We start from the raw sequence: 23296 nt of genomic DNA, 5'->3' as shown, positions 1-23296 counted from the left end.
AACTCAAGAATTCCGATGCAATAAATAAATAGAATATATTAAACATTATTTAATATTTTAATAATTTCATATATTATAAATGTTTATATATTTACATTTAAATGTATTCATTTAGCAGACGCTTGTATCCAAAGCGACTTACAACTGAGGAATACAGGAAGCGATCCGACATGAAGAGGCGAAAGATCACAAAAAGTGCCTGAAATACTAAGTTTTGGACATTGCTTAAAGTAGCATAAGCTAGAATGGGGAAACATTTTGTTTTTGTTTGTTTTTTAGATGAGGTTAAGTGCTCATGGAAGAGATGAGCTTTCAGCTGTCTTTTGAATGTTGTCAGCGATTCTGCATTCCGGATGGAGGTGGGGAGATCTTTCCACCAGCAAGGAACATATATATATATATACACTCACCTAAAGGATTATTAGGAACACCATACTAATACTGTGTTTGACCCCCTTTCGCCTTCAGAACTGCCTTAATTCTACGTGGCATTGATTCAACAAGGTGCTGAAAGCATTCTTTAGAAATGTTGGCCCATATTACTAGGATAGCATCTTGCAGTTGATGGAGATTTGTGGGATGCACATCCAGGGCACGAAGCTCCCGTTTCACCACATCCCAAAGATGCTGTATTGGGTTGAGATCTGGTGACTGTGGGGGCCATTTTAGTACAGTGAACTTATTGTCATGTTCAAGAAACCAATTTGAAATTATTCAAGCTTTGTGACATGGTGCATTATCCTGCTGGAAGTAGCCATCAGAGGATGGGTACATGGAGGTCATAAAGGGATAAACATGGTCAGAAACAATGCTCAGGTTGGCCGTGGCATTTAAACGATGCCCAATTGACACTAAGGGGCCTAAAGTGTGCCAAGAAAACATCCCCGACACCAATACTCCACCAACACCAGCCTGCACAGTGGTAACAAGGCATGGTGGATCCATGTTCTCATTCTGTTTACGCCAAATTCTGACTCTACCGTCTGAATGTCTCAACAGAAATCGAGACTCATCAGACCAGGCAACATTTTTCCAGTCTTCAAATGTCCAATTTTGGTGAGCTTGTGCAAATTGTAGCCTCTTTTTCCTTTTTGTAGTGGAGATGAGTGGTACCCGGTGGGGTCTTCTGCTGTTGTAGCCCATCTGCCTCAATGTTGTGCGTGTTGTGGCTTCACAAATGTTTTGCTGCATACCTCGGTTGTAACGAGTGGTTATTTCAGTCAAAGTTGCTCTTCTATCAGCTTGAATCAGTCGGCCCATTCTCCTCTGTCCTCTAGCATCAACAAGGCATTTTTGCCCACAGGACTGCCACATACTGGATGTTTTTCCCTTTTCACACCATTCTTTGTAAACCCTAGAAATGGTTGTGCATGAAAATCCCAGTAACTGAGCAGATTGTGAAATACTCAGACCGGCCCGTCTGGCACCAACAACCATGCCACGCTCAAAATTTCTTAAATCACCCTTCTTTCCCATTCTGACATTCAGTTTGGAGTTCAGGAGATTGTCTTGACCAGGACCACACCCATAAATGCATTGAAGCAACTGCAATGTGATTGGTTGATTAGATAATTGCATTAATGAGAAATTGAACAGGTGTTCCTAATAATCCTTAAGGTGAGTGTATATATATATATATATATATATATATATATATATATATATATATATATATATATATATATATACATACATACATACATACATACATACATACATACATACATACATACATACATACATACATACATACATACATACATACATACATACATACATACATACATACATACATACATACATACATAGTGTATGCAACTGTTGCCCTCCAGCTACCTTTTTTTAAGCAGGCTCTTCATTCTTACAAGGCTTTCATCGCGGTCTCATTCTTTCCAACCATCTCAGTCTCTCACTGCTCGATCACTTTTCTGTCTGCTCCACCTGCCTCTGTCTCAGTTCTCCTCAAATCTCATGTCAGATGTGCAGTGTTGCACCATGTGTTGCAACGAAGCTCTCAGGAATCTCTGGGGATAGTTCAGAGCATGACTCACTGTTATTAAGTTTGTCTTGCTTTGTCGTAGCACTCAAGATTTGTGTGTGTTTGGGGTGTTGTCCTGACCTGGCTGGACTCTTTTGGCGTGTTTAGATAAGACGTCACAGCCTTGTTTCTAGAACAGCTGAAAGAACCACAAGTCATCTCTTATCTTCTCCGACCCCATCCTGTCATCTGATTGTTTATTATCAGTATGTATGCTTATATGAGAGCTAAGAGAATGTAAGGTAGGGTTCTTTGTATTGAGATGTTGTTTTGACTCTCACGCTGTCTTTTGTTGTATGTCATAACAAAAAAATGATGATACTATATGGCTCCTGCAAATTGGGTACCTGCAGGTATCGTCCTTTCCAATTGAATCATTTTGATATCTTTTTCAAGAGCTTTGACATTTTTTAAGACCTGCATGTTATGACAATCACTATAGGGATACAATGCCTGAAAAATAGATTGTTTATGCATATACATCAAATTACAATGATTCCATTTGCTTGATGCAGCACAGTATGTTTTTTTCGTTCAAAAGAGAAAATCTTTTTTTAAATATTTAGCTTTTAATGTTATATTTTACGTTTTCATATTTATATTAAAATCTCAATTCGCATTCCCGGGGATAAATATTACATAATTGGGGTCGCTTCAACCTGCAGACATGAAAAACAACCCGCGGCAACAGTGTTGAAGTAGCCCAATTCCGCGGGAAAACCGCAGACTTGGCAACACTGCTTACGGGCGCTGCGCTGTACCTTTTTTCTTAAAGTGTATAGTCCTATGGATGGAAATTCTTTAAAAAAAAAAAATTTAATGCAGGAAATGTTATACTTTTTAAATGCTCTCAGTGACCCATTTCCTGCAATCCCTCACTAAATACATACATTAAATTAATTAAATCAATGTAGCAGTTTGAGGATATGCTAGGTCGCTAGTGAAGTAAGCTGCCGTTAGAGAGTGTTCGCTTCCAAACCTTAGTATATCCAATTGTATTAACGCTGTTGTGTTTGTAAGTTTATTCTAGTAAACAGAGTCCTCTTTGTCCAATGTATTTGAAAGCGAGAGGTTACACTCCGCTGTGGACACAGCTGGAAAGCAGCAGTTGCTTTCAACACACGCCAACTGACTTCCATGGAAGCGTCTACTTCGCGCTGTCGTCCCGGAGAGGCCGCAGTCCCTGAGCCTTTGCTATTGTACGTTTTTTCCGCGAGACTGATCGTTCCCCTAGGCCGTGGAGGTGTATCCGTACAGAAGTGACACCTGGTTTGTTCTCTCCACAAATCTCTAAATTAGAGCTGTCACATGCCTGCCTGTATCACGTCATAGCTATGAGATTGCCTACACAGGGCCCTTGTTTAGAATGATGGGTGATTTGTCACTGTTTTAATGCCTTTTCTTTATAGTCGCCGTTCCGAGAGCGGGTCGACGTGTCTGGTTTGTCATTACTTGCTCAAGGACAGTTTGATACTGTTATCAGTGATATTAGAGTGATATTGGATGCTTTATTCTGTCGTTTTTCACCAATGTTTACCTGATAAACGAATCTGTCCAGGTGTTAAGTTCCCTGGAGTGTGAGAGCAAAAGCCAGTCACGTTACATGAATGCCACACACACACGTTTGTTTTGCTATCTAAGTGAGGACATACTATCATACATTCTATTTGCATACTATTTGCATACTATTTGCTATCATAAGTGAGGCGTAATGGTTTTTATACTGTACAAACTGTACATTCTATCCCCCTACACTACCCCTACCCCTAAACCTACCCATCACAGAAAACATTCTGCACCAGTGTAATACCATTATATACAATACGTCATATGTATACAATATGTCATTATACCAATTTGTGTCCTCATAAATCACAGAAACAAACACGCACACACACAGCAGGAGAGAGGGTGTGTCTGAACTGTGTGTGTCAAACTGTTTCTCAATCACAAATCGCAGTCCTTCAGAAAAATGTATATAGATGAGTTCTCATACCTGTAGGCGTGGCCAATTATAATGCAAATTCACCTCAATGAATTGAAAGGGAGCCTTCACCATGCACCGCCTTAAAAATATGACTGACCTATATTTACATATAGTGAGCAACAGGATCTGCATGTTTTGGTTTTAAAGTGCAGTGCGTAATATAGCTGTTTGTGAATGTAAATGTTTTGCAAAGTAGAAAATGCACAATAAATAAAGTTATTGTCTCCCAAAAGAAAGAATCGGCTGAACCGCCTATACGAGTCTTTGTATTTTGAATCCCACTGCGTGACGGTTCTACGTCACTAGAAAAGACACTCACATTCACATAATGCCTGCCTATGTTGTACGTCGACTTGACCAGCCCTCAAACGTCATTTTCCTGACGACTGCTTCTCAATTCTCTGAGTTTAACCCGGGATTTGCAAAACGCTTGCTCTTTAAAGATGGGTCAATACTTTGTTTATTTGGACCAACTTGCTCCTCAGAATCACAACCTGTAAATATGAATAACTATTGATGTATATATTTTCTATCGGGTGTTCAAAATACATTGTACAACAATACAATATTTCTGGCTAATGTTATTACTGTCTTACTGAAATACTTCTGCTAAGCAGCTGTGGGCCACTATTACCTAAAACTGTGTCTATTAATGCAAATTGTCCATCGTTCTTACTACTTTGAGTAAAGATAATGGATGGAGCAAGATTTGTAAGTAAGTAAGTAAGTAAGTAAGTAAGTTAGTAAGTTAGTACTGGGCTAACATATGCGTTGTTATTGATACAGTTCCCCGCATGTGCACCGCAATAAATTAGAAATATACACACATCGGTTTGTTGATGGACACACACTTGTTAATGCTGATGGTGAGGAATTAAAGCTGCAACATCTCATAATGTACCTCAAACTGAGTAACTTATCACTGAGAAGCGCCCTGCTCAAGTCATACTTGCGATGGAGGTTCAGGTTGAATAACTAGTTCTTTCGATGTTTCATCATCGGACTCGCGACATTAACTTCCAACATGTGCTGTAAGCAGTACACCAATTGTATCAGACTGGGCAATCTGACCAATCAGAGCAGTGGAAAGGAGGGATTTAGAGAGAGATTCATCCATCAAGTCTTTTGAGAACAATGTGGTGATGTGTAATGTTTATTATGAGAAAACGAAAGCGTTTTTTTTACTTTGATGCATGTAAACCTGTTGTTGGAGACCTCCAAAACTAAATTAGGAAACTTTTAAATAGCATGATGGGACACTATAATTTATATAAAAATCAGTCAAAAAAAAAGTTTTCCCATTTTTCCAAATTGGTGAATTAAACTGTCAGCCCTCATTACCAAGTATACCAAATCTACGAAAACCTATGTTTAAGGTCATTTAGTGTTAGTGTAACATTAGTTTATGCTTTGAATGAAGTCATTGTAATGTTGATACAGTTTAAATCATGATAAAAAATGTTTTAGATGTTAAGCAGCAAAAATATATAGCAATATTCAACACTGTTAATAAGAAGAACCATTATTAATGATTGAGTACCAATAATCATTTATAATAAGGCCATAACCACACGAAGCCAGAGCTTTCCCTATCCGATCTTTTTTTTTCCCCTCTCAAGAAATATCTGCGTACACACGAGACCACTGAAACCGACTCAAAACGATGTAGTATACATGCCAGACCAGTATGTGGCGCTGTAATTCTGCCACAGAAATACACTAAAAACAGAGAAGAAGAGTTGTGGCTAAAAGGGGTACAGCAACGGTCGGAAGTGAGGCAAAATCTCACGATAAAATAACAATAAATAAATGTGCTACTTATCAGATTGTGTTTTATTAACGTCTACACCTACCCCAACCCTAAACATTAATGCAAATACAGTAATTAAATGACACAATATTGATGTGCGCATGCCCAGTGCCCGTAGTTGTATCCCTTCTAGTCTTAACCTTTCGGGACGTGGTGTGATGACATCACCCTTTCACAAAATATACGGATTGGCTGTACACACGAAAACGCAAGGGTGTCGGTTTCAGATTTATCCACTCTGGGACCCGGTTTCAAAAAATACCGGTTTCAGGCTCCTAAAATGTCAGCTCTGTCTGGACGGAATGCTGATATGATACAAAATGTTTACGTATACAGCTAAACCGTATACCCGTGTGGACGGGACCTAAATTTGCACCAAATCAGCTGTTATGATGCTGAAAATTCAGCTTTGCCATCACATGCATTTTTTTTATATATTAACTTGAGAAAATGGTAAATAAAAAGTGCTTTGCAATGTTAAAATGAACTCCAGCCAACAAATGAACACACAATACCAATACACATTCACACACTCTAAAAAAAAAAAGGTTCTATATGGCACCAAAACTGGTTCTTGGCTCTTCAGAGGTTCTTCACCGGTTCTTTGACTAAGGTGCTATATAGCACCCCTGAAGAACCACTGACGAACCACTGAAGCACCAAAATTGGTGCTATATAGCACTAAAAAAGGTTCCCCTATGATTACGAGCCAAGAACCAGTTTTGGTGCCATATAGAACCTTTTTTTTTTAGAGTGTATTTTACTAAAACTCAAAGAAAAGTTCAATTGAAGTTCATTCCTAATTGATGTTTTGTTTCTTGTTTGAGTTAGCAGCGGTAAGGGGGTGGAGCTTAGAAAATGGCTAATTCCTCAATTCTCAGTTGTTAACAACCCAAAATGTGTCATCATGTGTCAGCCGGAGCGGTCATGTGTTAGCCAGACATCCTCTCGGCTGTAAACACTTCACTTTGTGTATATGGTTGTTTAGTGTGTGTGTGCACGTACATGTGAGGTGACCTGATGCATCTTGGCTTTATCCCCAAAGAGACAGATGTGCAAATGCATTGTGTGCGTACACATTAATTCTCTCTCTCTCTGGCAGCTGTGCGTAATCAGGATAATGCATCTACAGCCTCAGTGTATCTGACCCTGGAACTGTGCTTGCAGTCCAAACAGCCCTCTCCATGTCTGCATTCAGCTTGAATAAATCTTTTTATCTTGCCATCAATACAAAGCAGTAAATGAGAATCTCACCATCATTTGTTACAGGTTTTTTTTTTCATTAGTGGTGTTTGCACAGGCAAGCATAACTATTTTTTTTTTCCAAAAACATTACATTTCTGTACCTTGGCAACCACTCAGAACACTGTCGCAACTTTAAATACACACTTAAAATCACTCTAAACACCTTATTAACCGCATATCAATGCCCAGAGGTATTTTAATATCACATTTTCCATCGAACAATTGCACCCCAGCAGGAAGAGGACAAAGGCAGATTACACCTCCTTTTTTAATTGAGGTTAGACAATGAAAACGAAAAGGAGTAATTTAGTTCTTCGTACTGAAGAGTGAAACAATGAGGTATTGTTATGGAGAGGTCACGGCGGGTTGTATGGGGTGGAGTTAATCACCTGTCAGAGCAAGAGTTAATGAAGAGATCCCCCTCTGTTCTTTTCAGCATGTGAGAAAGACACAAGGTCAGAGATACTATTAGTATTGTGTATGAATGTGTGACGTGTTTGATTGATGAACAAATCATTTCAACTGGTTCCTTTTTAATGATTTTGGTCTGAAAAAAACTGAAACAGAATATTCAGTATGTTTTATAAATATATCAAAATGTGAAGCAGCAAAGCTGTTTTTAACATTGATAATAATAATAAGAAGAAGAAGAAGAAGAAAAAGAAGAAGAGCACCAAATCCGCCTATTAGAATGATTTCTGAAGAATCATGTGACACTGAAGACTGAAGTAATGATGCTGAATATTCAGATTTTCATCACAGGAATAAATTACATTTTAAAATGTATTCAAATAGAAAACAGTTGTTTTAATTTATAATAATATTTTGCAATATTACTGTTTTACCTTAACTTTGTTCAAATAAATGCAGCCTTGGTGAGCATTGAGCATTTAAAAAAAAAAAAAAAAAAAATTATATATATATATATATATATATATATATATATATATATATATATATATATATATATATATATAAAACGAAATGTTTTGTTTTTATAGAAGTGTCTTATGCTCACCAAGGCTGTATTTATTTCAACAAAAAATACAGTAAAAAAGTAATATTGCGAAATATTATTACAAATTTAAAGAACTGTTTTCTATTTGAATATATTTTAAAATGTAATTTATTCCTGTGATGAAAATCTGAATATTCAGCATCATTACTTCAGTCTTCAGTGTCACATGATTCTTCAGAAATCATACGAATATGCTGATTTGGTGATCAGGTAACGTTTCTTCTTCTTCTTTATCTTCATCTTCATTTTCTTCTTCTTCATCTTCATCATCATCATCATCATCATCATCAATGTTGAAAACAGTTATGCTGCTTCACATTTTTATATATTTATAAAACATACTTATTATTTTTTTTCTGACCAAAATCACTAAAAAATGTACCAGTTGAAATTAGTATATACATACTGTATATACAATATACATACTCATTATATACAGTGTAGCAGGTCGTTATACTAAAAATACTAGCAGATTTTTTTTTGTACTTTGGAATAACATGCACCGATTAATCATGCACAATAAGAATGTGTATGAAGAAAGTGAACAATGTCGTTTATTTGGATTTATGTATGTTACTCAAAAACTAAATGAATGCTCTCAAATCTTTAAAATGAATCCGACTTCCCAATGCTATAGTGTTTGTAGCTTGTTTGCTTAGAACCCTTGCATTCTGGTCCTTTTTACACATCTTCCCAGCGTATAATGGCAAGATCTTCCATTCCATTTTTTATTATTAATTACACTGCCTCTTATCACCCCCGTGTGTGTGAGGGAGAGAGATAGCGTGAGATATTGTGTTTGTGTGAAGGCAGAAGAATGCAGCGTGGCTAATTGCGTTTGGCCGTTTGTGGTGTAACGTATCTGCAGGCAGATTAAGTGCTCAGTCCTGAGAAGCACAATAAACGCAAACACACAACCTGTCTCTCTCTCTTTCATTCCCTTTTCAGTCTGCCTGTCTGTCTGTCTCTCCCGGTCTCTGTCTTTGTGGGGAGAGCAGAATTTTCTCTCTGACACAGAGGAGAAAGGAGAAATGACCCTGGTTTTGCCAGAGCTTTTAGTGTACATATTTCCAAGTGTTTGATGTAGGCTGAATCTGACACCTTTTTCCAATCTCGACACACAAACGGCTTAGATTTCCAAATGTCATACTCGTACAATGCTCTAAAAGTATGTACTTCACTAGTGATGGTTGAGTACATACTTTTGAGTGCATAGTTGGGACTAATGCTTCAAGTCATGTCATAATTATGTTATTTAAAAAATGTAGTGCACATGTACACAATCGTTCAAAAGTTTTGGGTTGGATAAGCTTGTACGCTCAAGAAGTCTGTGTTTATTTGATCAAATAAACAGTAAGAACAGTAATATTGTAAAATATTATTACAACTGTTTTTTAAATATTTTTTAAAAATGCAATATGTTCCTGTGATGGCAAAGCTGAATTTTCAGCATCATTACTTCAGTCTTCAGTGTCACATGATCCTTCAGAAATCATTCTAATGCTGATTTGGCTCTCAAGAAACAATTATTTTTACCAATGCTAAAAACAGTTGTGCTGCTTATTAGTTTTATGGAAACCGTAACACATTGTTCTTTTCAGAACAGCATTTATTTGCAATAGAAATTTTTTAACAGTGTGAAAGTCATTACTGATAATCTTTGATCAATTGAATGCATTCTCGTTGCATAAATGTATTAGTTTATTTGCAAAATGCGAAACTTTTGAAGGGTGGTGTATTTTTAGCATATAGCTAAATTCATTATCTTAAAATGAATTGGGGGTTCATAAATTTAGAAGCAAGTGTGGCTTTGGCCTTGCAAGTATTTTCTTTAATTTTCTTTCTGAAAAAAATGAAAGAAAACATCCTCTTCTGTAGCAAATTGTGGGTACAATTATCCCAGAAAACATGTACAAAAATATACTAGTTTTAACACGCTGTGATTTGAGATGCACTTCTCCTAATTGTGCATACTGTAGGCTGGATAATATGTTAATTTTGGAATCCAACATAGACACAGGACATCAGTCGCCACCTGTTCTCCAGAAGCACAACTTGGACACACAATATCTGTCCTGCAAAATCGGATTACGTGTGGAGGTGTGTTGGACTGCTGGACTGGAGAGGAGGTGGAAGACAGATAAGAGACAGATGGAGGTGTGATGGAAGGGGGTGGCACATTACTGATTTATCTGGTCAGTGTAGGTGAGCGTCTCTACTTCTCTTTGTCTCAGAAGCAAAGAAAAAGAGGAATAGCAGCCTTGTGTTTCCCAGAGGCAGTGGGCTGAGATGGAGGTTGTGGGGGAGAGTGTGGCGTGTGGGCTCAGAACTGCAGCCATAGAGCAGAAGGGGTTTGCGCTAGTGATAGACAGATATATATCAGCCAGGCCGATTTGCTGGCCTATATTTGGCCATTTTTGGCTGATAATCAGAAGCATCTACAAACAGCCTTGCGGATGAACATTTTCAGTTTTCAACATTTTTAGGAGAAATTGTTCAATGGGGATTTGTTATTGGCTTATGCAGATATCTAGAGCATGCTGGTCAATGACCAGTATCATTATTGGCCAATATAACGGCTGATTTGCTATCATTACATTGGAATATATAAAGTGATTAATATGGATTATCCATAGCTAATCATAATTAAGTTTTGGGTTGGTAAGATTTTATTAATGTCTCTTGTGTTCTCCAAGGCTGCATTTGTTTGATCAAAAATAGTATATTTCCATTTAAAATAACTGTTTTCTATTTAAATGTTTAAAATATAAGTTTTTCCTTTGATGGCAAAACTGAATTTTCAGAATCATTACTGCTCAAGAAACATTTCTTATTAAATTCGTATTGTGCTTATTAAATTTCAAACCTTAAAACATTTTTTTCAGGATTTTTTGAGTTAAAATTTCAAAAGAGCAGTAACATAAATAAATGTATATATAATAAATGTCTTCACTTTTAATATGTGCTGCTGAATACAATTATTTCTTTCAAAAATCATACTGACGACAAACATTTCAACAGTTTAATTTATGTGTGTATTTATTTCTTTATTTAAGCCATCCAAATGAATATGTATTGCTTATTTATACATACAATTATTTATTTGGATTTTGAGGAAGACACCTGTTCAACCTATTTTATTTAATAAGCCAATCAGGCATGTAAATGGCCAAAGATAAGCTGATATTTCAATATATTTAGCGAATATATTCATTTTTACCAATTTTGCGCTTATATCCGTATAATATTGGCCAACCTGCTGTCTAAAAGAAAGCATTTTATAATTGAAAAGCCCATTGACTATTAGTTTGAGCTATAACACAGTACAACACGACAAAGCATAAAAATTGCACGTCATATTTGTGTTGCTATAATACTAGAAGTCCAAGCAACTACTGTCACTATTGTATGATTTCAATTGTTCCAGACTACACGCATACAGAGACAACAAGACAGAATCATTTATTCTGCAGATAAAAGGTTTTAATCTTGGGTGTGTGTGTCTGAGAAAGTTGTGGGAAGAGAGTTCCACTTGTAGCGCATTTCACTTGGGGCCCGACAGCAAATGCGAGAGCGTCCGTTAGGACACTCATTCTGTGGACCTTTTCCTCGAGCAGAAAGCTCTTGACGTGACCCACATACTTACACAGACTGCTTAAGAGATTGCTGAGGCGAAAGAGAGAGAAAGAGAATGAGACAGTGGGCGGAAGAGAGAAGAAAAGGAGGAGAGGGAGCTAGAGTTGAGGGCTCATGACTGATACAGCACCCTGCGGGCTCTTACAGACGGATGGGAGAGAGGGGCTGGGGTCACTCAGGTGGGATGCAACTCTCATTTAAATACTCAGATTCAAAATATGTTATTGGCATGATTGTTTTGCACATAATATGTTTACCCCTTTAAATGCATGAATGTTTTGCCAATCATTATTATATATTTGGGTCTTTAGCGAACCGGATATCTAACACGGATGGATCTCTACCTGTTGCAATAATATAAAAATCTCCTGATATTAGAGTAACAATTACAGAAGAATAAAATAAGACATATTTTGTAACCTTTTGGAGCTTGGAAGGGTTCAGTTTGAGCAAATATTTTATACCATCATCACTGTCCTCGTCAGAGCTCATTTCCCAGTACATTCAGCATCTGGCTCATATTCGCCATCTCAAACATATTCTCAAAACTATTTTCAAAATCAATATTTTGTTCGCTGGTAGCTTCTTCACCAGATCCACCATCAAGTGACAGTGACACTAATATTTGGATGCGTTCAGTACTTGCTCTGCAGTAAATCACTGAGCCATTTCAAGTTTTGCTGATGATACTTCCTATTCTTTTGTATTCTGCCTGCTGTAACTATGAGTGAAATGACACTTCATCAATTGCACTTATTCAGTCATCAAAGATTCAATTATTGTTGTGCAGAAAAAATATACTAACACTGTTACACACCTCGGGTGGGTAGCGACCCTTTACATTTTTTTTTACAAAAATGAAAATGAAACAGGCATTCTTTTATAAAAAAAATTCTTGTTACATTGTTTTTAATGAATTTATTGAGGAATATTAAGAAGGTTGTAGGGCTGTAATCTCCCAGTCGATTAGTCGATTATTAGTCGATACGTTCTGGCTCGACCAAAATTCTGATTGGTCGATTTTTTGCCGCGTTCATTTCATTAGTTTTGCTGCGTTCATTTAATCAGTTTTGCCGCGCCGCGTTCATTTCATCAGGTGGAAAGCACTAATTGCTAATGGGGGTGTTTTGAGAGCACCCCTGTTTCACAGGTAACAGTCTGCCTTCAGAACACAACCATTGTTTTCACTTCTTTTGGATTAGCCCAACCCACTGGAGAAGAGAGACAGATTGAAGAAGGCTAGTTTTCTTGTATATTATTTATTTAATTGTGAGAGCGTTTTTTCTGCTCTTGATCTGGCTTGTTTAATAAATATTCCTTTTTTATTAAAGTGGACGTGCCTTTTGTGTTTAAGAGTAAAAGCTTTAAGTTAATAGTCTATTCGTGTCTCAGCCGCGAAGCTGAGCTGAGCTCCTGTTCGAACTGCACAGAGCGGCTGAAATGATAGTGTCTGTCAGTTATTATAATACATATGACAAAAACAATTGTCTAAATTATGTTGCATATTCCTCAAAAGTTATTGTGATGATATCTAGTTGACAACACAGCACTATTTTTTCGGAAGTCATAGGCTATGATATTGCGCAGGTGCACGTGAAGCAACGCTGTCAGAGCCGACAGACTCATGTGTCAGACTCATTTCAGTGCAAAATAATCAGGTCAAAAACGATTTCATATTCTGCAAATAGCCTACTAGTTTTTTTATGTTTATTTATAATTAATTTAGGCAGACAACAAGGCTACTAAGTACTGCGCACAGTGTGCAGCTTATTCATTTAACGTTTTTTTTCCTAACGTCAAATTAGTCGATTTTTAGTCGAAAATTTCAGGACTTCAGTCGACCAAGATTTTCTTTGGTTGATTACAGCCCTAGAAGGTTGATGTCTAACTTTAAAGAATGAATGAGGAGGAGGGTAGTGAATGACGTCCCGGGTCACTAAAGACCCAAGGTATGCGTTTAAGAATCAATAAAAGAAGCAAGAATATAAATGAATGAATAATGATGTATAAATGAATAAAAATGTAGAAAAACTCTTTAGTATCTCATGTAATTTGGATGTTACAGTACCCATGCACCCATTCATATGTCTACATTATCACTCATAATCCACAATCTTACATGGGCCATCTGAGCACTGCCTTTTTAGACTGCATTTTGGCCACTTGATGCTTATGTGTTGTTGTCAGAAGGTCAGCTGTGTAAGAGTGTCATCACTCTCTCTTTCTCTCTCTCTCTCTCTCTCTCTCTCTCTCTCTCTCTCTCTCTCTCTCTCTCTGTCTGGGGTGGTCGTATGTCTGTAACTAAAAGTCTAAGGTGGAAATGCTGTAGGAGCCTGAGATGTGAGGGAGGGTGAGAATTACAAACCAGTGACGCCACACTGCTCAGCCTCCCACCCTCCCTTTGTTTGTTCAGTGGGACTCTCGGACGCCTGGGTGATCTATGGGCCACAATACGGCTCTCTGCTACACGATGTCTTTTCCTGTACCTGACTGGCACGCAAAGGAAGTTGACAATTATACAAATATGTACTGATAGATTGTGGTTAAGTGGCATGTGTGAATGTGGTGTATTTTAATTCAGTTGGGGAGGGGTGGGTATTCCTCTAAATCTTGTTCTATAACAATGTATATATTATTACAGACATTATTTAGTTTTTTGTTATTTTGGATATTTTGCATTTAGTAGTTTGTATATTGTGGTGTGTCTAGTCTGTGGATAAGCATTCAAGAAAGAATATCATGCAACAATAAACTTTGACTTGACAACTTTACAAATAAACTAATATTTATTAAACACTGTATTGTGCTCAGCATTACTATTTATTTATTTTACTGGAAACATTTTGGCAACTATATATATTTAGTTGTTGTAACCGCATGGTTGATCCAGATATTACTCAATAATTTACTGGTACTAATTTAAGTTTCACATTTAAGAACCTATTGTAAACAAAACTTGCTTCATTTCAAATTAGTTATCTTAAAGGGATAGTTTACCCAAAAATGAAAATTATGTCATTATTTGCTCACCCTCAAGTTGTTCCAAACCTGTATGAATTTCTTTGTTCTGCTGAACACAAAGGAAGATATTTTGAAGAATGTTTGTAACCAAACAATTGTGAGGCACCATTGACTTGCATATTATGGGGGGGGAAACAATACTGTGGAAGTCAATGGTGTCGCACAACTGTTTGGTTACCCATATTCTTCAAACTATCTTCTTTTGTGTTCAACAGAAGAAAGAACAATTTGAGGGTGAGGAAATGATGATCGAATAAAAATTTTGGGGTGAACTGTCCCTTTAAGATGTCGATTCAATAATCACTTTTTGTATAACTTGCAGTGAGTTCATGAGTTGATTCACAAAAAGAAGAGTCATTAGGTGTGTTTGACTGAAAGCAGCGCTGCGCAGACCGATTGGTGTGTGAGATCAAAGTACTGCGAGAGCGATTGGAGAGCAGACGGCTCCTTATGCTTTCAAATCGATCTCGCAAGACTTTGACGTCATACACCGACCGGTTTGTGAAGTGCAAGTCGAACACATCTATTTGTTCATGAATCGGACAACACTGCTCAGTGTGTCGGATGTTAGTTCAGTAACCGCTTTAACTGGTGCGCTGAGTTCGTTCACTAAAGCATTTGTCAGACTGAGTCGACTCACACTAACCGAGTCATACAAGTCATTTGTTCGTGGACCAGACTGTACTAGATGGGTGGGTGGAGCTTAAAGGTCTAGCCACACCCTAATCCTATCCTAACCTTCCCTATTGTTAAACCTAATTAAGTTAAGCTCCACCCATTAGGTCCACAGAGTTGGAGCTGGACTAGGTCAAAGAAATATATTTTGCCATTATTTTTGCAATACATACTTTACATCCAATTTGGATTTCAAACTCACGTTCACAACATGGGTAAAATAATAAATCCAAATGTATTTCTTATTTTTAAATTATTTTGCCCTTATTTAAGTCCTCATGTTCTCACAAATTAAAGAGAAGAGGTCATCAATTCGTGTTTTTCCTCTCACTCTCCCTCATTCTCCACTTTCTGTCTTGGGAATGCTAATGACGAAAGAAAGGGAGTGAGAGAGTGACAGCGTCGTCAGCGATTTCCTCTGCATTTTGAAGAGAGCGGGAGAATGAGAGGTTCACAGGGCCTTGAAATGAAAGAGCACTCCCACCATATGAGCACATTAAAAGGGAGGACTATTTCCAAGGTTGTTTTAGTAAGTTGTCGAAGCACTGTGGAGAGATGACCCCACGGTCTGACTCTGTGGAGATGGAAATCTAAACAGCTCCCCCTGCCTCCCTCATTCTCTCGTTCTTACATGCCTCGGCTGTTTGTTTTGTCTCCATCGTTTACCTCCCTTCGCTCTCTCTCACTCTTTGTCTGTTCCTCTCTTTCTGTCACACCGACTCTTATTTTCCTTTTCGCCCTCTTGTTTCATCACTCTTTCCCTCGCCTCCAGTCTCAGGTGCGCGATAGACGTCTATATGTTTCCCTCGATGATCCCATTTCACACAATGTTTATTAAAAAGGCACTCCGGGAACTTCCGGCCTCCGCTGCTTTAGTGCGCTGCGAGGACATGAATATTAAAATTGATCCAGAGGGAGAGCGGCCAATCAGCGGGTACTCTGAGGATCAGGATGCAAGGCAGGATGGATTCAATCTTTCAAGTTGTTTACGCCAAATTCTGACCCACTGAATGTTGCAGCAGAAATTGAGACTCATCAGAACAGGCAACATTTTTTCAGTCTTCTATTGTCCAATTTTGGTGAGCCCGTGCAAATTGTAGCATCAGTTTCCTGACAGGACTGGCACCCAGTGTGGCCTTCTGTTGCTGTAGCCCATCTGCTTCAAGGTTCGGGTTGTTGTGCGTTCAGAGATGCTCTTCTGCTTGTAACGACTTATTATTTGGGCTACTGTTGCATTTCTATCAGCTCGAACTAGTCTGGCCATTTCCTCTAACCTCTGGCATCAACAAGGCATTTTCACGCACAGAACTGCCACTCACTGGATATTATCTTTTTCAGACAGTTGGTTGAAAAAAGGTCAAATGGTTGTGCGTGAAAATCTCAATAGATCAGCCATTTCTGAAATACAACCATGCCACGTTCAAAGTCGCTTAACCCTTAAATGCATACCTTGGGTCTTTAGTGACGTCATTCACTACCCTCCTCCTCTTTCATTTTTTAAAGTTATATATCAACCTTCTTAGTATTCCTCAATCAATTCATTATGAACAATTTAACAATAAAAAAAGATAAAAGAATGCCTGTTTTCCCCTTCATTTTTTTTTTGTATAGGGTCGCTAACGACCCGAGGTGTGTAACAGTGTAAGTATATTTTTTCTGCACAACAATAATTTAATCTTTGATGACTGAATAAGTGCAATTCACCTTTATTTCATAAGGTGGCAATGTCTGATAAACAATGATGACGTGGCGTTTCACGCATAGTTACAGCAGGCAGAAAACAAAAGAATAAGAAGTATCATCAGCAAAACTTGAAATGGCTCAGCGAAGTACTGAACGCAACCAAATATGGTATTAGTGTCACTGTCACTTGATGGTGGATCTCGTGAAGAAGCTTTCAGCGATCAAAATATTGATTTTAAAGATGTTGAAAATGATAGTTTTGAGAATATGTTTGAGATCGTGAATATGAGATGCTGAATGTACTGGGAAATGAGCTCTGACGAGGACAGTGATGATGGTATAAAACATCTGCTCAAACTGAACCCTTCCAAGCTCCAAAAGCTACTCTAATATCAGGAGATTTTTATATTATCGCGTCAGGTAGGGATCCATTGTTGCGGGTCGCTAAAGACTTGAATATGGAATAATGATTGGCGAAACATTCATGCGTTTAAGGGTTAAATCACATTTCTTCCTCATTTTGATGTTCAGTTTGAACTTCAGCAGATCGTCTTGACGATGTCTACATGCCTAAATCCATTGAGTTGTTGCCATGTGATTGGCTGATTAGATATTTGCATTAACAAGCTGTTGAAAGGGTACCTAATAAAGTGGCTGGTGAATGTATATTATATGTATTGAATATTGTATTGCATTTTATGCGATATGGAACCAATAAGGTGTGAGAGGCTGTGCTTTATGGTGAATAAGTCACAGCTGAAGGGCGTTGTTACTATAACAGTTTTATAAATAGTAATAAAATACAATAATTCATTATAATAATGCCCTAAACAGTGACTACAAAGCGTAATAGCACTGGGAGATGTAAAGTGACCTGGAAAAAAAGCTGGGCAGCGTCTGTGTCTGTGGTTATGAGTGGTGGTCCGTATTGAAGGTCAGCTGTGATCGATGCTTTTTGACATGCCCATGCAGAATGATGTCAGAGCCTCAAATAGCAACGGAGTGAACATGTGAATGCGGGTATGAGTGGTTTAGGACTTCAGAAGAATTATGCTTTTTTTAGGAACTGAAGAAGCTTAAACTTTGCCTGACCCCATATTCACAACACAATTTTTACTCCAATGCAGGAGACCCGGTGATTATTTGTAATCTGCAGTGGTTCTAATGGGTGCAAAGATGTTGCTCCTGTGCTTGTTTGCACTATCCTTAGTGGCATTGTGTACAAGAAATTACTTCAACAGCATGGTTGCATCGGGCTTGCCATGCAAATATAAACACCGGGATCGGATGTTTGCACTTGTGTTCTTAATGTCACCTATGCATACATGTAATCTGCACAATGATACGCATGCAAACAAACACACACCTGTTGGTTCGCAACCTGACAGGTTTTAAGGTATGCAAAATGTACCACAAATGAACTCAAACACTCTCACCGCATCACATCTGCCTATATAGTATCTCCATATTTCCATGTGTGCAGATCTGGAACAGGGTTGTGAATTTCTCACCACAGATTTTTGCATTACAAGCAGACCTTTTATATGCAAGAGAATGAGGACGATATTTAGTGCTGCGTGTGTTTGTGTTTATCACACCGCGGTGAAACTCCTGCATCAGCAGCTGCTGGTCTGTTTTGCATATGGCATTGGAAGAAGGGAGAAAAGATTGAAGTGGGATATGCATTTGCATACGTGGCGGCCGTAATGCGTCCTCAGTGTCACAGAGATACTTTCAGCTGGTAGCGCTGTGGCTTATTTGAATGACATCGAGCAGACCGGCATGCACCAGGCTGGGTGGCATGATATCACTCCAGAAGGGTGATGTCATGCACCACACATCTTGTGTGAGAGCCAGCCAATAGGAGAATTAACTCCCACAATGAGTCTTTTCCCGCAAGTTTTTCTTTCTGTTGTCCCAGGTGCTCCTCCTGGACTTTCTTAGGAAAATAGAAATAGAAACAAATAAGATGACAAATTGTTGGCCAAATATAAAAGTAAAGGACTAAAATGAAAGTGGAATTCATAGTTTGATTAGAAAAATTTGAGTTCATATTGAAATCATTGGCTTTTGATTACAGACTTTGGTAAATATGATAGGGATTGATCATTGTTTTATTTACGGAATAATATTAATGTAAATATTTGATTTAACTATTCATGCTCATTTCCTCTATTTTTTTCTTTATATTACCTTTGCCGGCATCTACTGAATCTGAATTTAATATTTGTATTATTAATATATAAAAATAAAAGGTAATTTAAATAAAACAAAGCTTTTATTGTTATATTTTTAGTTTTCTCTTTAGTCTAAATTCTGCTTTTTGTCACTTTTATTGATTTATTACATATATATTTTTATCCAAGTTTTAATTTTAGTTAAAGATAACACTGCTTGGTACAAGCTGTTCTTCCAAAGTCCAATGTTGTCTAAAATAATATTACTGTGCTCTAAACTGAGGCGTCAGCCCATTGTGTTTGTGGGTGTGCTGCATTTCTGCCATCTTCAAGATTTGCTGAAACCATCTCTCTTTTTTCTCAACATCAGTCTATTTGTCTTTCCACACTTTTCCCCCTCCATATGGCATTTATTTATCGTCAGTCCCTCTATCCAAAAGAGTAGACCTCCTTGGAATCATGATTCACAAGCAGCACCCATAATGCCGTCTCTCTCCTCCTGCCCGCACCCGCTGTGTCCGTGGCAACAAAATGCGTTCTGTGTTTGTCTTTATTGCTCAGCTCAGTCAACTTAAATGGATACAATGAGGTCTTACGGCTGCGACGTAACGAATGCCAACTTTGGGCTGAATGGAACAGGTTGCACATGCACTGGTTTTGGGCCAAAACATATATGTTTCCCTCTCTCTGTGGTGGAAGACGATAATTGAAATTTTTGCCTTGGCAACTAGTTGAAAATATTACTTTTTTTATCTTTTATTTTATTTCAGTTACCTTCATTTTATTTAAAGCAATGTTTTTCAGTTAACTATAATAACCATGGTCGTAAATTATTTACCCGTGACTCTGTTCTTGAAGTTCATCCTCCACTTCTTTGTGTCTGCAGAGCTCCAGAGATCATCCTGGGTCTGCCCTTTTGTGAGGCCATTGACATGTGGTCCCTGGGTTGTGTCATCGCTGAGCTGTTTCTGGGCTGGCCGCTGTATCCTGGAGCATCTGAGTATGACCAGGTAAGACATTGTTTTACTAATTCATCATAATGGAAACAGAACAGAGCCATGAGATGAGGTTTCAGACATGCTCTGGCATTCAGCTAGTCAGAAGCTTCCATCATTACATTCGTATGTGTATTGTTATAGTATTTGTTATACTCTACCTTGGCTGTCCCCATGTGGCTGTTACCAAGGCTGGTTTGGGGCACCTGGGGCACCAGCCTCTGTGGAGACCCTCTCTTGATGCCCTGCGCTCAATAACAATGGCAAAAAACAAATTGAATGCCTCATACCAGTGGTGCGCAAATAGAGGACTGCCATAATTGCACCATTTTACCGTTTATACGGTTTAAGAGCAGTGCATCAAAACAACGGTACACATCACAAACGCCCAGGGTTATTATCTTTTGGTGCTACATCCTCTAATATTTTTATCTAGAGCCAAACACGCTTCATTCAAGCCCTTTCCGAGCCATACTCGTTGCTCTTCTTTCCAGCTAAAGATGAAAATCAGCACATTAAGAGCTGCAGTTGATGTGGTTATGTTAACAACCGTAGCAGAAGCACGGTGAGCAGAAAAAAATAGATACTTTTGTTAAAACACTGCAGAAAATGCAGTAAATACAATTATTTTTATCTGTCATACAGATGACTCCGACCATTTAATTAAACCAGGTTTATAACAAGTTAACACGTGGCACCTTTTGTTAGTTTTTTCCCATATGCTACATTTAGCATTATTAAACAGCATATCATTTGGATTCTGTAAAATGATCTTTGTTTTGTGCTGATGAGAGTTTTGTGCTTTGTGCAAAATTTTTTAAATGGTCCATACTTTTCTTTAGAGGCAAACCCTGCACTCCTAGTATGTTTTCACAGTCCCAAGGCCTTCTATGTGCCATACACCATGTCAAAAAAAAAAATCTAACCTTTTTATACTCATATCCAGTTGGGAGAAATATTTACTTTTTTTGGTAAATTGTGGTAAAAAAAATTCTCAGATGTCACTGCTTCGGCTCTCAGGGCCCTCGATTCTTATCTTTGATGACTATTTTGAGTGTTTAGGACATTTCTTTTACAAAGTCCTACAGCTGTCCCGATGAAAACGTATAACTGTTCCAAAAAAGTATTGTCCAGACCTCCTCTGGGAAGGAAATATAGAGACCGGACCTCTTGGAACTTTAAATAAATACCCCTGCCTTATACTGTCAAAAGTGACAGAAAAGAAACTGTTCTTGTTACAAAAGATTTATAATTAAAATAAACAGTTATTTTTATACTTTCTATTGATCAAAAATCCTGGGGAAAAAAAGGATCATACAAGCAGTACATCTGTTAAATAATAAATGTTTCTTGAGCAGAAAATCAGCATTTTAGAATGATTTCTGAAGGAATAAATCAGGAATTAATTGTATTTAAGATATATTAAAACTGTTCTTTTAAATTGTAATAATATTTCACAATATTACTGCTTTTTCAATCAAATATGCAGTCTTGGTGAGCATAAGAAAGACTTCTTTCAAAAACATTACAGAATTGTACAGACCCCAAACTTTTGAACAGAAGCGTATTTCTCTAAAGATATATATCTTGTAATTGTAACTTTGAATTTTGCCTTTTGTTCATAATTATGAAAATGACAACTGACAACTTTAGCTTGTCAAAATTCCATCTTTGTCAAATAGCTGCTAAAAATTTAATTGATGTACGTTTGAAGTCATTTTAATTGCAAGATATGTCCAAATAATGAGAAATTACATTGCAAATATAATTAAAGCTGCAAGCAGCATTTAGCGGGGTTCAAGCCTTTAAGGCCTTTAAGCACACAAGCATCAAAAGACATTAAGTTTTATTTAGCAAGATTTTAAACGCTGAAATAATAGATGGAAAATTCAATTTACAGGCAATTCACCATAGGAAACATGGTTTTAAAAGGTTTTTAACAGTTATAGCGCCACCTATGGTCCGATCTCTATAAAACGTTTAATGCTTGTTAAGGATCTAATCTCACACATGGCCACCAATTTTCGTGAAGTTTTGAGCTTTCCCTTAGAATTTAGAGGCTTTTGAGGGTTTTTTGCCACGCCTCTTTTCGAAATGACCGTTTCGAAATGACTGTTATAGCCATCCAAATGCAAAAGTTAAACTTTTTTTGATAATTATTGATCTAGAGAGTCCAGAGAATTGTCCTAGACTGGTTTGGTTCCGATCGGGCAAAAAAACAGGGACTTATTTGCAAAAGTAGGTTTTTAACATAATCACGAATATTTAATGAACGATTTGATTGACAGCAATGTTTCTAGAGACAAAGTTCTTCAGTATGAGGAGATCTATCAAATGATATCAATATTGTTGGAATATGTGAAATATCACGTGATTACAGAGCCGTAAAACTCGTTGGCGCCTACTAGTGGCCAATTTCTTAAAAAAATATTACAGACCTCTAGGACCATGAGTCAAACATGCTCACCAAGTTTTGTTCCGATCAGCCTCCGTTAACCTTGTCTAATAGCTGCTCAAATTTCATTGGCCAATGGCGGCCATGTTTTTTGATTTACGCCAATTTCCTCATAGACATGCATGGTACCTTAGACCAAGACACTGCATACCAACTTTCAAGTCAATCGGACTAGCAGTCGGGTGGTTATAGCCCTTTTCATGTTTTTTCATGTTATAGCGCCACCAAATGTTCAGTCCTCACAATTAATTTTACTGTTACCAAAGACTCAGCCCATACACATGTGTACCAAGTTTGGTGAAGATATCTCATTTCGTTCCTGAGTTATAGCCCTTTTAGTAAAATAGTCTCTAAAACAGGCTTCAAACCAGTTGTTCCATTATGCATGGTTACACACACACACACACACACACACACACACACACACACACACACACACAAAATGTTTTTGAGATATGTAATTGTGAAAATATCTTTTAATGGTCTATGAGCATGTCAAATTTTTTTTTGTGAAATACACCACGTTCTAGTATTATTTACTATGATTAACCATGTT

The 23296-nt window shown here is 37.6% G+C and overlaps 1 protein-coding gene across 2 annotated transcripts in view; it reads left to right on the top strand.

Moving 5' to 3' along the window:
* Positions 1-23296, top strand: part of hipk2 (homeodomain interacting protein kinase 2) — a 133900-nt gene that overhangs the window by 70061 nt on the left and 40543 nt on the right. For both annotated transcript variants that reach the window (XM_079825759.1, XM_079825758.1), the window contains exon 3: positions 20177-20300. In XM_079825759.1, coding sequence (XP_079681885.1) covers positions 20177-20300 — 124 coding nt within the window. The remainder of the gene's footprint in view (positions 1-20176; positions 20301-23296) is intronic.

Source organism: Gobio gobio (genome assembly GCF_949357685.1).
Source record: "Gobio gobio genome assembly, chromosome: 9".
Lineage (NCBI taxonomy): Eukaryota > Metazoa > Chordata > Actinopteri > Cypriniformes > Gobionidae > Gobio > Gobio gobio.
This window is presented reverse-complemented; position numbering and strand designations above follow the sequence as displayed.